General features: G+C 44.1%; 1 protein-coding gene across 3 annotated transcripts in view; it reads right to left on the bottom strand.

Annotated features, from left to right (window-relative positions):
• Window positions 1–4324: 4324 nt before the first annotated feature.
• Window positions 4325–15146, bottom strand: part of spon1b (spondin 1b) — a 70600-nt gene continuing 59778 nt past the window's right edge. Inside the window, exons 12-16 of one of the 3 annotated variants that reach the window (XM_076263797.1) lie at window positions 12254–12424; window positions 11745–11912; window positions 9170–9334; window positions 8479–8757; window positions 4325–6064 (exon numbers count right to left, since the gene is read on the bottom strand). In XM_076263797.1, coding sequence (XP_076119912.1) covers window positions 5895–6064; window positions 8479–8757; window positions 9170–9334; window positions 11745–11912; window positions 12254–12424 — 953 coding nt within the window. In that variant the 3' untranslated portion in view covers window positions 4325–5894. Of the gene's footprint in view, window positions 6068–8466; window positions 8758–9169; window positions 9335–11744; window positions 11913–12253; window positions 12425–15146 lie in introns of all 3 variants that reach the window. The other 2 variants (XM_076263780.1, XM_076263789.1) reach the window with 2 other exon arrangements.

Genomic DNA, 15146 nt, shown 5'->3' with positions numbered 1-15146 from the left:
GCACATGCACACACATAGGCACACCCACAAGCACATGCACGCACGCGCACACACACACACACACACACACACACACACACACACACACACACACACACACACACACACACACACACACACACACACACACATAAACACGTACACGCACACATGCACACAATTCAAGAATTTCTCAGAATTATGAACAGGCAAGATGGGGGTGGGGGTTGTATAAAATGTATTTTACATGTAAAATCTATGAACTAATCATGTTTTGGTACTTGTTGTCTAGCAGATACCAGTGAGAACTGAGCATGTTCCTGGAGTATGTTCCTATGTTTCCTATGGAAGAGTAGGTTCCTGCTGGAAGTGGTGTTGGTGGCTGGCCAGAAGGTGGCACTCTTCCCTGTGGCCAAAAGCCACCAAACAAATATCAATCCCAATGTCCTATTGCAGTGACAGGGACACTGTACTGCAGATGTTTTCCTTTGCATGAATGTTAAATTGAGGTCCTGACTCACCATGGTTGTTAAAGATCCCATGGCACTTATCGCAAAGAGTAGGTGGTTCCCTGATTTGCTTTATTTATGTACACATACATAAAGACACACACACATGCGCACACACATAAAAACACACACACACACACACACAAAGACACGTAAACACACACACACTACACATGCACACACACATACATGCACACACACACACAAACACATACACACACACACATGCACCCATACAAACACACCTACATACACAAACACAAGCGCACACACACACACACACACAGACACACACACAAAAACACACACAAAACACATATACACAAAAACAACCACACACTCTGCACACACTTAATTACAAACACACAACAAAGGAACAAAGTAGGAAATGAACACAATTTGACAAGCGTGACTTATTTTTGTGGAAAAAATGTGCTGGACTGGGCGGCGGTCATATTTTGTACCGCTCTGCAGTACATCTAGTTGTTAATGGGCGCAGCCATCTTGGAAATTGAAACTCGTAGTACTCTGGGTTAGACCGAGTTGACGAGTCGTGTTTGGACTTCAGAGGGCGTTCCGTTCCCTGGGCGTTTCCTTTGCAAGTTTGAACCGAAAACAGCTTGCAAAGCGACTTGAAAAGACAAATAGAATGGGGCATATTTTGCATACTCCCAACATGGCCGGCACCCACTTTACAACGTCAGGTGGCGACACCTAATTATAAGGCTCTTCACAATGCTAGAATGCTCCATTGACTTGAATGGGTTTTTCCAACGTTCTACAATAAAATAAGTAAGGGATAACCATACACATAATAGATTATGTATCTATTATGTCTATGGGGATAACGGCCGCCGAGGTGTCTTGTTATACGGAATTAATGGACGAGGGACGACGCGCAGCGGAGAACTCTGCTCGAGTCCATTAATTCTGTATAACAGGATACCTCAAAGGCCGTTATCCTGCTTATCACCCGGTTGCCACTATAGGCAATAGTCATGCCTTTATAGCACGCAAAGGAAACAAGCGGTTCCATTTAAAAATATGCCGACTTGTTCAGTTTGTTGGACAACTTTCTTTGGCCCTATAACAGCGATAGGTGATGTTTACAGTTGATTCCATTGTTGCGAAGCCTGCTTCCAGCCTCAACCATTGTCCTACTATGGTTGTTATAGTTACCATTCATAAGCATTGATATGGAACGGTGATTAAACTTTTTTTTTTTTACCAGATCTACTTCATAGGTGTCCCGTTATTCAGAATTAAAAGCCATTTAGAAAAGAGTATTTCTTCTCTCCAGGTGATACATTCATGTAATTACCGCTGCAAACATATAATTACCGCTGTCAATGGCAACAGGTTTTTTGCTTCTGATTTACATCTTTCAAATCACTCTGCAAGTAGTCCGGTGACTTCATGCAATGGAACTTCATTCAAAAGTGAAAGCAGTTGTGTTCTAAAGAATGTTTGATTCAAGTTCAGCGTGTGTTTCAACTATTTGTTTCTCCATTAGATGTAGCCTACATTTAATCACTAGCATGGGAATAACTGAAGCATCATCTGCGTCGGGCTCGGACATAAAAATGAAAATGCCTGGACAGCACTCTATTATGGACCATTGGCACAGCTTCCTTCACCGTTTCTAATGACTTACGCCATCGCTGTAGCTTTGTTTGGTTGTAGGCTACTTCAATCGGCAGGTCTTTTGGTCCACTTCGCTGCATTGCTCCTGAATATGGCTTCTATGCCAGTCCCATCATCTAGCCTGTCCACTGACCTATCTCCTTAAACTCAAGAAGATGGCCATTGAAACATAGCCACCATCTATGGGTGGTTTGCTTGACCTGACCTGGCAGGGCATTGCTAATCTTCTCCTGTCCTCTACCTGGCAGAGAACACAGAGCTCCCAATTAGTATGACAGTGCCTCATATGGGATGGGGACACCTTGGCAAGGTCAATCAATACATGATAGTTTGACATGGCAGATAATGAAAATTAGGTCTACCTTTATTATGAACATTTTATACATAAGGTTATACATCCAATGTCTCATAGGCCATGCCTACTCTCACTCATGTGTAAAATATTAAGATATACTGCTTAATAAGCCACTTTATAAGTAGTAATAATGATTGGTAAAATAATAATAATAATAATAATAAAGTAGCTATTTTATTAAATGTAAAGAAACTAACATGTTACGTCATTTCGATTAGCATTTTTTGCTATCATGCTAACTTGTGGTGAGTGTGGTCGCTAACATGCTAATTTGTTACATAATAAATATTAAATTAAATAATAAATAATTATTCTTAGGTGGGGGGGCATTAAAATGATTTGACGTTATGTTAAGGTAAAAAAAAAGAAGTGAAGAAAATGAAGAAGATGTAAGCTCTCATCCATTCATTGATCTAATTTATGAATATGTTTATTACACAGTTATTAAAATGTCATAAAAGAGCCAGATTTGTTCTAATAGCCCCAGAAAATCAGGCAACTATGCCCTAATAATCAATGTTGCAAAACAATTTCTGAGTGAAGCGTAATGACAGAGAATGTCTAATAAGGGCTCTTGTAATGACCAGGCACAAGGCAATCAGGAAATGAGGAATCAACCTAATAGCAGGTTAACATTAGCCTGATGTTGTCATACTCAAATTCTAGTCAGAATATGAGCCTGATACTGCTCCATTGGGACTTAATTATGGGGCGTGTTTCAACCGATACAGGGGGGGAATGCCTCTGCACTCAATTGGATAGACCTAACCAATCAGAGCAAAAAAATAGCTTACTGTGAGGTGTAGGAAGAAAACACACAAACTATCCTTGATGAAAGTGAAACCACCAGTTTTCCCCACATCTCAACTTTGGCCAAAGTTTTCAGAAATAATCGTTTTCAGTGATACAAACTCATTAAATAATATGAATTTTCCATATGGGGTCTTAAAAGCCATGTATCCTTAAGCGTGCTCAGATGACGTGATAGACCAGGCGCTGTTGCTCACCTGTCCATCATCGTAAAGCCTGATTTGATTGGTCCGCGATTTAGGGCGAGCATACTAGCCCCACAATGGAGCAATGCCAGACCGAACTTCCCGTGGGGCGGGACTAAGTTCGGAATGGCACCCAGGCTAGGTTAACATATGAGTGCTCATATCAACACTGCAGCCACTGCAACCCAGGATTGATACATTTCCTATAATTAGAGTTCTTTTTGTGTTGGTTCAGTGAACGGTGTCTTTGAGCAAATACATTTCTGCAGCATCATTTCAATATGAAATGGGCACAAAATTTATAGATTCTATATACCATAATTTCCCAACTTACCTGAGATTTATACATTAATTTTGCAAAAATTCTTCAGTTATTTTTTATTTGTTGTTTTTTTAACTTGCATGAAACACTGTCCTGCGGTTTAGGCCTATACATAATGCGGCTAATACGGGAAATTACTGTAACATATTATTTTTTTACTTATAATCTATTATAGATTATAGAGATAAAACGATGATTGTAATTGAGAGAAAACAGAAAGATAATAGCCTGCCGATTGAAAAGTATGTTTCATATCATATACACCAGTCATCCTCTGGTTACAACCTCATACATACAGTGTCTGTCAGCGTGTCGACAAAAAGAGCACTCAAACACATATTATGTTGTGCTTCAATATGTTCAATGGAATTGAATCTATGGTTTGTACCTCCCTCTAGTGGAAAAATAAGCTTTCTTCTGTTGAATGTAATGCCCCTGCTACTGTAGGCCTACTTGCCATAGTGTTGTCAAATAGCGCCTCCAGGTGGAAAGAAATTGAAATGAAAATTGAGACAAAACATATTTGTCACATTTACTTTTATTGTAAAGGTGATTTATTCCAAAATAGTAACATACTGTTGAAAGGAGAGAGACGGAGAGAAAGAACATGGTGAGAGAGAAAGACAGGCAGAAAGTGAGAGAGGGAGAGATAGAAAGAGATGTAAAGAAAAGTAAAGAAATAAAACATCTACACGACTTTGGCAAGAGCATTGAGTGAAATATAAAAATTGTACACAGAAAGTAACAAAATCCCTAGTGAGACGCATGAACCCCTAACCTTAGTTAACAACCGTTGAGCCTCTATACTCGCATGGAATAAAAAGTAACAACAGATTTTGACCTAGAAAAGGATATGGAGGTTCATAAAATACCTGGAATGGTTACTCACCTGTGCTTTCTATTCAGGAGCATACAATTGAACCAGACACAGTCCATAGTATTTTCTATATATCTGATCTTAAGGTTAATTCATTGATATTTCATTACAATAAGCTCACACTATAGTCAGCCAAAGACTCATACTGTATATGTGGCTGAAATACCTTTATAACAATTAAGGGGAGAAAAAATCAATCGTTCTCAACATGACTGCTTGGATTCAAATCAGTCATGTATTGATCCTGGGGGAGCCAACTTGATAACACTCAAAACAGGCGTTTTTGGATTTTTTACACACACACACACACACACACACACACACACACACACACACAGACACACACGCGCGCACACACACACACACACACACACACACTGTACATGCACACACACGCACACACACACACACACACATACACACACACACAAACATACACACACACACAAACATACACACACACACAAACACACACACACACACACACACACACACACCCTGTGAGAGAGAAAAACACTGGAGGTAAACTCAATTGAACTGCAAATCCTGTCTGCCCTTGACAACGAGTGGCCATTGGCATTTGCTCCTGTCCTCAAGCTTTTGACTTTAAAAAATGGACACCTCGGACCTACCATGCAAGTTGTGTCTAGCAGTGAGGTCCCAACGAAAAAAGAGTCCCACTTTGACTTCCATGTAATAGTGACACAAGCTATAGAAATTGTCAGGGACTGAACCAAAAACAGGTAAATCTTTGTTTTGAAATGCTATTTTGAAAAAAAAAAAAACAGACACCTGTCAAGGTCACCTGCCCGTTGTGTTGACGTTGCTTGTCAGTGAGAGCGTTGGTTATATAGTAATATGTATATATGTGATATCTTTATCTGATGAGAAAGGCATCTAATTTACTGAGACTAATAATTGGTGCCAGTCTAGTCAGCTTACATCTCAGTGATCCTCTAACAATAAACAAAACAAATAAACAAAACAAAATAAAATTCTAACAAAGACCTCTGTAGAAAGGAGTGTAACCCCCCTCCTCCTGTGAGCTCCTGGTGTCTTAAATCACTGCAGTCCACCTAGGTTTACCACTTTACAAATCAAACCTGCTCTCGAGCAGCCCTATGATACTCTTCAGCTGTAATTATTTCAAAACCAAAAACAAACAAACAAAGTAGCACCCCCTATGTAATAACCAACCACAGTGCCCTCGCGTTTAGCTGTAGCATGACTGCACGTTGCAGGCGCGGATCTCCTTGCGGTCCCTGCAGGCGTTGGTCTGGGCGGCCTTGGCCTTCTTCCTGGAGCTCATGAAGCGCTCCTGGATGCCCCCTCCACACGACTTGCTGCAGTCTGTCCAGCTGGACCAGGAGCGCATCTTGCAACCTGCTGCAACAGAGACAGAGACAGAGTGGAGGAGATGAGGGGGTGGGAAGCGGCCACTGAAGGAAGGAACAGAGCTAACATGCTCTCTGTCTGAAGAAGGCTGTTAGTTATGACACATAGGGGCAAAAGCTCATCTATTAAAGACTTTTTTAACCTTTACAAAAAAGACTGCCTTGACATTTTCTGAGTTAAGGCTTATTGACTATATTGTATATAAAAAAAAGTTCAACCGAGGTGGAGAGCTGTTGGGAAAATGGCATTTGAGAAAGGAACACAGCTGACTCCTTCAGTTGATGTCACTTCAAGGTCATACACAGGATTTCCTTGTGTGGCTCTGTTTCCAGGGGGATGCTACCTGTTGAGCCACTGCTAACATCCTGTGTTTCCTTCCAGAAAGTTCAGAAGTTCCAATTGCCAGAGTTCAGGACATTTTATTGAAGATAAACTAAGTGGACTGTTTTTATGATATTGACTGTGCTATGTTGATAGTTGTGTTGTATCCCATGTATGTGGGGATGGGAGGTGGAAATGAGTGGAAGGGCTAAAGGGTGACTTGGTAAAGGCAAGTGTATTGTATTGGAGACAATGTCTTTCATATATGATGTTAAGCACCAAATACAATAACAAACCAAAAAAAAAAAAACAAGTTCAGAAGTTTTCTTTCTATATATGTGGATCCAGATGGCAAGCGCAGAACATTAATAGATGGCTATGATTCTAGAATGCAGAATTAATGGTCATCAGTTTCACTAATGAATAAAGTCCTTTTAGGCAAGTCTCTCCACTCAGAGGCCATATTGCAATGCATTTCGGGCACTTATCGCATGTATTTCGGGCAGAACTGTGCGTGCGCAAGGCTTCACAACACCAAACTCGCTCCAGCTGCGAGATCACAACACATGATTGGCACGATGGATTCACACATACCACATGATTGGCACGATGTATTCACATGTCAACTTTTGACGGCAGAAGGGATGGAATATGTGTACCATGTTTGCGTTACAAACTAACCCCATACATATTCTTTGAGTGCTATGTCTCCTCATTAGAAAATCTCTATAAAGAAATTCAGAGCTTGTCTGTAACACATGATGGTTTGCACACAGTGGGCCATGACAGGCTCATCTGGAGGAGTTAGCCCTATGGCAGCTTCCCTGAGACACCACACATGTGCGGGGCAGCGGCTCAGGGGACCAGCCGGCTGTCTTCTGGTGGGGCGAACGAACGGCTGAGTGATCACGGCGACGGCGAGAGACTTCTGAAACAGGCCGTGAGGTTTGATTTATCTGTGAGCTCCATCCTAGAGGAGGGAATGCAGGGATAGAGGGATGGAGAAAGGGACGGAAAGAGAGATGAGAGGAGAGAGACAGAGGGAGAGAGAAAGAGAGAGAGAGAGGTATGGTCGGAACAACAGAGCTAATGAGTGTCTTCTCAGCCCCCGGAAGGCCGCCCAGTGCTGACCACTAAGCACATTTTTGAGGTGCTGAACTGAGCACACATGGGTGGGTGGTCGAGGGGGCGGAGGAGGAACCAGCCTTGGCTGCAGTTCCAGCCACGTTGGGGGAGCTGCTACCCCTGAGACGCCCGTCAAGGAGCCCTCTCCTGACCCTGGAACAGTCTGCGCATTCATCACTGTCTCCCTCTCATTAACTCGGGGTTACGGACGGGGCGTTCTCACCGAAACAAGGAGGATCGGGGTGCGTAGTCCCAGCACATTGTATCTCTCCCTCTCTCCCTTACCTGAGAGGTCTGAGATGGGACAACCATCTGCAAGAGAGCACTGCATCACTTCATCACGCTGACAGGGCACTTTGATGTATGACAGGGCACTCTCTCTTTCTCTTTCTCTTTCTCTCTCTCTCTCTTTAGGTCTTTCTCTCTCCATATTTCTCTATCTGCCTTATTATTTCTAAAGCTGTTGCCTTCTAAGCACTTCTTATGCATTGTAGTGCAGGTAGCTTCTTTAAGTTATTATACCAATAATTTCAGAAGAATTAATTGATCAATTAATTAATTAATTAAACAATTAATGATCAACTCACAATTTGTTATGTGTCTGTCGTACATTCACATATCCTGTTGGCCTTGAACTACTGTATCAAAGATCACCATAGCCCTGGCTTCAGAGAGTTGGAACTTTGAGCCAGACAGCCTTTCCTTGCAAGCTATGGAACGTGAAGCCAGCTGATGTGTGTGACTGGCCACTCCAGCACTGCTCTGGCCAGACACCTCATGTGTAATTCATTCTGACGGATCGACCGAAAGGACAATAGTGATTAGGGGCAGTTGAGGAGGGCATTAGCCTGCTCCGCCACTCTTTTGAAGTCAGCACTGGCTTGGCGTGTGTGTGTGTGTGTGTGTGTGTGTGTGTGTGTGTGTGTGTGTGTATGCGCGCTTACTGCCAGACTGACCTCCTCCTCCTGCTGGCTCCTCCTGGGGAGGGCGTCGGCCGGCCTTGCCCCTCCGCCTCTCCTCAGGCCGGACGTCGGCCCGCTGCTGCTGCGGCGGCCTCTTGGTGGGCTTCTTGCACTTGCGGATCTTGCACTTCTTGCGCTGGACCGTCTCCGGGCAGGGCGTGCCACCAAACTGCGGCTCCAGCTTGATCATGCGTGAGCGGATGGTGTGGCCCTTGCCGCACGACTTGTTGCACTCAGACCATTCGGACCACTCAGACAGCATGCAGTCGGTCGCTAGAGGTTAGGAGGAGTAAAAAGACAGAGAGAAAGGGAGCGAGAGAGAGAGAGAGAGAGAGAGAGAGAGAGAGAGAGAGAGAGAGAGAAAGAGAGAGGGAAAGGGCGAGATAATCTCTTAGTTGTACTATATTTTGGTTTTTTTTACATGAGGGCATTGATTTTGCACCTTTTGGAAAGCAGAAACAGCCCCAGGGAGTTTGCTGAGCAAGTTTGATTGGTGCAGTGTAAAGGTGAATGTACCTCTCTCTGTGTGAATGCGTGTGTGTGTTTGTATGTGTGTGTGTGTGTGCGTGTGTGTGTGTGTGTGTGTGTGTGTGTGTGTGTGTGTGTGTGTGTGTGTGTGCGTGTGCGTGTGCGTGCGCATGTGCATGTGTGTGTGTTTGCGTTCTGATGTCCATCGGTTACTCACGGCACTCGGGCAGCATGCACTTCTCCACCTGCTCCAGCTCGTCGGGGCACTCTCCGGGCTCCACGGGTGATTTGAACATGCGCTGGCGTGTGCGCATGCCCATGCCACACGTGGTGCTGCAGCCGCTCCAGTCCGACCAGGGCGACAGCATGCAGCGGAAGGAGTCTGCGCACACACACACACACACACACCAAGATCACTGCACACTTCACGGATGAAAACAGTGTGATTCTGTCCACAGATTTGACCATACCCTTTCATTTAGCATGTAGAAAAGTCAGCATGTGACATACAACAACACTAGTTGGTACACAACAATCCAGATTATATGGTTGTATTGAACAATCAACTCAGGCAAGTGCAATCAACTCACAGGCCTGTGGAGTGCATATGAAAATCAATATTGCATATCTAATTAGAGACTGTGCTCCAACCACTCATTTGACACACTGTCAATTCTAATGAGCTTGATCTCCATCATAACGAAGTCGCTCATAAAGTCAGTAATGATGGAGATTAGTGGTGCTGGTGCAGGTAATGAGGACGGGAGGATTTATTGATCAGACAGACAGTTTTATAGAAGGTCAGAAACCACAGAAGGCAGGTACACACACGAGAGAGAGTGCTTCCTGACTATGACTTTATTATCGCTGCCATTCTGCTCTGTTGGCTCAGCAAAATGCAGATCCTTAACAGCCCTAAAGTTTAATTCAAAGCATGTTAGATATCAAGGCTAACTGTTAAAAACACTGCGCCTGAATTTAGTTGTGGGGCGAGATTTGAAAGTACAGTAGGCTATATAATATTAGATCTTCAAAAATGTTTGATAGCCTAACTTCAGGCACAAAACATGTCATTGCTTTAAGCCCTGTAATAGCCTAACTTATGTGAGGTGCTATCAACTGCAGGCCTATAGATATTTTCCTAGTGTCTCTGGAAACCTATGTTATTTCACACAATGTTTCAGTAATTTGGTTACATACTTGGAAAAGGCAGGTCTAGTCTATTATACAGACACTGATTCATAAAACCTGACTAAATTCATCCTATAAGGCAGGGGTGGGCAAACTTTTTGGCTCAAGGGCCACACTGGGTTTTGAAAATTGGCCGGCGGGCCGCACAACAACCCCCCCCCCCCCAAAACACACACATAAAAAAAAAAAAAAATAATAACCTATACTTTAGTATGAAAAGTATTTCTTTTAAAATATTAATTGCTTAAAAATACTGCTAATTTTATGCTGTTTAACAAATGTATAAATTGTGCACTGTCGCTTTAAGACAGTCGCTTTAATTCACGTTTATTTCTCAGTGATCTTCTGCCTGCTATGGTATGGCCCTCTCACACTTTTTAAATGGTCAGTAGTGGGAACTACTGCTGCCTTCATGATTTCCTTTTAAAAGTTTCTTACAAGAAGGAGATATCAATTATCAACAATGACAAGCCAGCTGGTACCTGCGGCTCTCTCTCCCTCTCGTGAGTGCAGACGCGTTCCCAATTAAATGGATCGCATGTTCACGTTAGATCTGCTGCAAAGGAGATAACTAAGAGTTAACTTAGTTTAACATGATGTTATCTCTATTTAACATGATGTTTTGACATTGACATTGTAAACGTTCTCTAAGGAGAGTGAAAAGCAGTTTGCAGTAAAGCTAACCAACGTCGTCTCTATCGCAGGAAAAAAATAGCGAGCAGCCTGATAACCAAATGAAATGCTCAGCGGGCCGGATGAAAGTGCTTGGTGGGCCGGATCCGGCCCCCGGGCCGCAGTTTGCCCACCCCTGCTATAAGGGGTCTGGGGAACACTGTGGACAGGTGACTTTCCAAGCCTATGGACTTTTGAATAAAATTCAAAGAAAGGTTAATCGGAATGATAAGTACCGTTATTAACCGGTTATCTAAAATTACTCTGGAACGAGTGAAATTGTTCTCATTCCTGTTTTTGATTAATTTCCATCCAAACATTGTGTTTGTTTCCAGTTTTTGTTCTTTGAACCGATTCTATTTCCTGTTCAGAACTGCAACTTCTGAAATATGACACACTGAGAGAGTCATGCTCATTCCAACAGCTATATGGATATTTAATCTAGGCCCTAAGTGAATCATTAGTATAGAGCAGGAATTCCCAAACTGTGGTAAGTGTACCACCGGTGGTACGCGAGCTTCCACTAGGGGGTACGCGAGATGAAAAGGGCAATGTCGAAAAGGTGTTAAAAATTCATTTTTAAAAATCTTAAGCCATTCTCTTTGCTCTTTGTGTTTCATAATGTTGTTCTCCACCCTGTTTTTTTTAGTGTGAAAGCTCATAGACCAGTAGGGCGGCTAATTAAACATGATGACTAGAATGCATCAATAGAATGTTTTACGTTTTTATGTGTCGGATGGTGGGGGTACGCGAGCCAAGTCAGGATGTAGGTGGTGGAAAACGGGAAAAAAGTTTGGGAACTGCTAGTTCTAATTTAACCTTAAAGTTGATGGATTAGGGATGTTTGGTGTGTGTGTGTGTGTGTGTGTGTGTGTGTGTGTGTGTGTGTGTGTGTGTGTGTGTGTGCGTGTGTGTATGTTTGTACTCACGGCACTCTGGCATCATGCACTTGTCCACCTCCTCCAGCTGGACGTGGCACAGCGAGCCATCCGAGGGGGGCATCTTGACCATGCGCTGGCGCCGCTTCATGCCCATCCCGCAGGTGGCGCTGCAGGGCTCCCACTCGTTCCACTCCGTCACCACACAGCTGCTGGGCGCTGGGGTCAGAGAGAGGAAGAGGCCTCTTTAGCCTCAGACACAGATCTACACGCTCCCTCAGTGCAGCACTCAGTGCTACATCTTGAGCAGTTCAGTTGACAGAAGTTTACGGCACAGATAGTTACTGCTGGATATGGAAATATGTGTGTTGTGCAGTGAAAATATGGATATCCTCCATATGGATTCCTTCGAAACACACACACAAACAGACACACAGACACACAAACACACCTACACCATTTATATACAACTACACTCTCTCATACACACACATACACAAACACACAAACACACACACACACACACACACACACACACACACACACGCGCAAACACTCACAGCAGTCGTCGTTGACTGTGCACTTCTCAATTTCCTCGGTGGGCAGCGTGCAGATCGAGCCGTCCTCGGGGAACTGCTTGATATAGCGCTCGCGGGAGCGCATGCCCATCCCGCACGTCACGCTGCACGGGGACCAACTGATCCACTCCGACATCATGCACGTGGACGACTCTGGGGGGTACACACACACACACAAACACACATACACACCATTAAACTTTCCTCCCCGCTGAGATTTCTGAGATTTATGTGGGTGAGTAGCTATGCATCAAAGATCAAGTGCTTCTCCGGGGACTGAGGACATTTCAAATAAAGTGGGTATTGAGAGGCGCACCTGTGACTATATTTATCACTGCATCTCAGGGGAGGACTGATCCATTATCGCCCTTCCTCACTCTCTCTCTCTCTCTCTCACACACACACACACACACACACACACACACACACACACACACACACACAGAGGAAGGGAAAAAGCACTTGAAGAACCAAGTCAATTTTCCACCAGTCCTCGTCCCCTTCACCCTTTCTCCAGCACAACCTCAAGTTAAAAAAGACAGATGAGGGAGGTCGTGGAATTGCACCGCCTCGGTCTCATCTTAAGAGTGCGACTTCACAATTATCTCCCGTCTGGCCTTGCGAATGAATTTGCAGTCTGACAGGATGGATGAACTTTCGTGGAACTTTCGACGGATCTTTCCGCAGCCTTGCTCCAACATGGATGGCAGATTGTGAGTGTGGGTGGGGATGTCAGTGCGTGTGTGTGTTTGTGTTTGTTTGTGTGTGTGTGTGTGTGTGTGTGTGTGTGTGTGGGTGGGGGGGGGGGGGGGGGTTGGGGGGCAGTGGCTGCAGCGACAGTGTGGCCTAATAAAGCAGAACTAAGTGAATCATTACTAAGAGCAGTAAATAATTGTGGCCCTGATAGGGCCACCCTGGGACCCTCCCCCCATACACCAACGGCGATGATCAATCAATGCACACTGTTAATGGACCATTAAATAAAAACAAAGGAGGCAGGCTGCGGGAAAAAAACGCCCGGCAAAGTGCGAGGACCTGTTAATCGATAGTGTGCGGTGGAGAGAAACAATAGCCTTGGATGACTCCAAAACCTCACCAATCAAACACTGACACAGCCGACTACCGGAGGCTGCGCGCGTGTGTGTATGTGTGTGTGTGTGTGTGTGTGTGTGTGTGTAAGAGGAAAAAAAGAGGGTGAAGGGAAATGAGGGGAGGGATGGAGGGAGAGGGAAAAAGAGGGTTTCTAATTGATTACCTATCCACCATGAGCCAAGGCCTCTACCTCTACCAAACAAGTCTGATAAAGAAAACATGGAGGGGTAAAGGAATTTTGCCTTCCAGCGCTGGCGACTTTGGGCCAAACTAAACAAAGTCTGAAGCTTAGTTCTTGAAACATTAGCTGTCGTAAAAAAAAAAGACCAGACCATACCTTTTCACCCACAGCCTGACAAAAGGGGAAAATAGACAGAAGAAATGAAAAAGTCGGCTTGCTTGCTTTTACTGTGCTGAGGGCTTCAGTGGCTTAAGGGGAGCAGACAGCAGACAGAGCGGCAGTAAGATGTGGCTCAGCTGGGGGGGGGGGGGGGCTAAGGGGGGATGTCAAAAAGAAGTGAAAGCAACCAAACACAAGTAGGGCTTTACTGATTTCTGCAGTGGGAGCTATGAAGAGGTTTTGAGGCCTGAAGCCTGAAGCTCCCTGAGCTGGGGGAGTGGGGTGTTGGGGGGGGGGGGGGGTGCGGTTGCTTCAAAGGGGACGCCTCAGTGAGTAAAGCCATCCAGTAGCTTTAGCCTTTTGCACCATAAAGTGCAAATGATCTATCGATTCCCTTTAATCATAACAGATGTGCCGTGCCAGCTTCAGCCTGAAGACTCCTCAATGGTGGGGAAGTAATAGATATGCATGGATTAAGGCGTGTTTATGTTCAATGCTGTCTCCTTTGGTGCTTGTAAAGCAAAAAAAAAATGCTAACAAATAGCTTCTTTTAACACCTGTGCCCACTGTTTGATCTGAGGACTGATCGATTGCACAGGCCGAGTCAAGCTGTTTGACGTCTGTTGGAAGTCTTGCCCCGGCTTCCCAAAGTCTCTGAGCTGGAGGCACTGTTGGCGATGTGGACATCGGGACAAATTATTGTTCAAATCAAGAATAAGAATGAGAATGTGCAGCTGTTTGCAGCTGTGTGTGTGTGTGTGTGTGTGTGTCAGTGTTGCGCGGTCTGCCCGAAATGAAGCGGTCGCCGCGGGTGACCATGAGTCATAAACAAAATATTTTAATGATATTCAGGTCATTTGCGGGCGGGTCAGTAAAAATTAATTAAATATATATTTTCTACAAATAGGCCTACTTAAAATATCACAAGAAGGCTAGCATCAATACAGTAAAGTCAACAGTAAAGAAGCAAGACGCGAGTTAAAATAATAAAGACACCCCTTCAGGAAAAGCGCTATAGGCTATGTGAAATATTGGGAAAAGTTCTTAAAGAAGATAACAGTAGTACAAGTTATGGTCTAGGCCTACTTCTTGCGAAGCCATTTAAAAGTATGACAGCCAAAACGGGCAGCCTGCAGGAATAAATGTTATGGCACAGACTATCTACCGGTATGTATAGGTTCGCGCATGCATAAAAGTTACCATAGTTCGTTGTGTTTGTGACTTTAAATAGTGGATGTGCTTTAGTAAAGATTTGTGCTTCATTCAGCATTATAAACCAGTTCTTACGCTAACTTTTTGACCAGCAATGTATCTCTCTTGCCTACCTTGCCTCACCATTTCTGTTTTCGAAAGAAAAATGTATGTCCATGGCCTTCAAATCGTATCCTAGTGTTTTATTCCTTGGTGGTTGCGTGCGTGCTTGCGCTCTTAATCAGAGAGGAG

This window comes from Alosa pseudoharengus, unplaced genomic scaffold (genome assembly GCF_046254945.1).
Source record: "Alosa pseudoharengus isolate Yale_2024_CS ecotype anadromous, Long Island Sound unplaced genomic scaffold, YU_APseudo_1.1 YU_APseudo_1.1_scf_10, whole genome shotgun sequence".
Taxonomy (NCBI): domain Eukaryota; kingdom Metazoa; phylum Chordata; class Actinopteri; order Clupeiformes; family Clupeidae; genus Alosa; species Alosa pseudoharengus.
The sequence above is the reverse complement of the archived record's forward strand: the minus strand, read 5'-3'. Positions and strand labels throughout refer to the sequence as shown.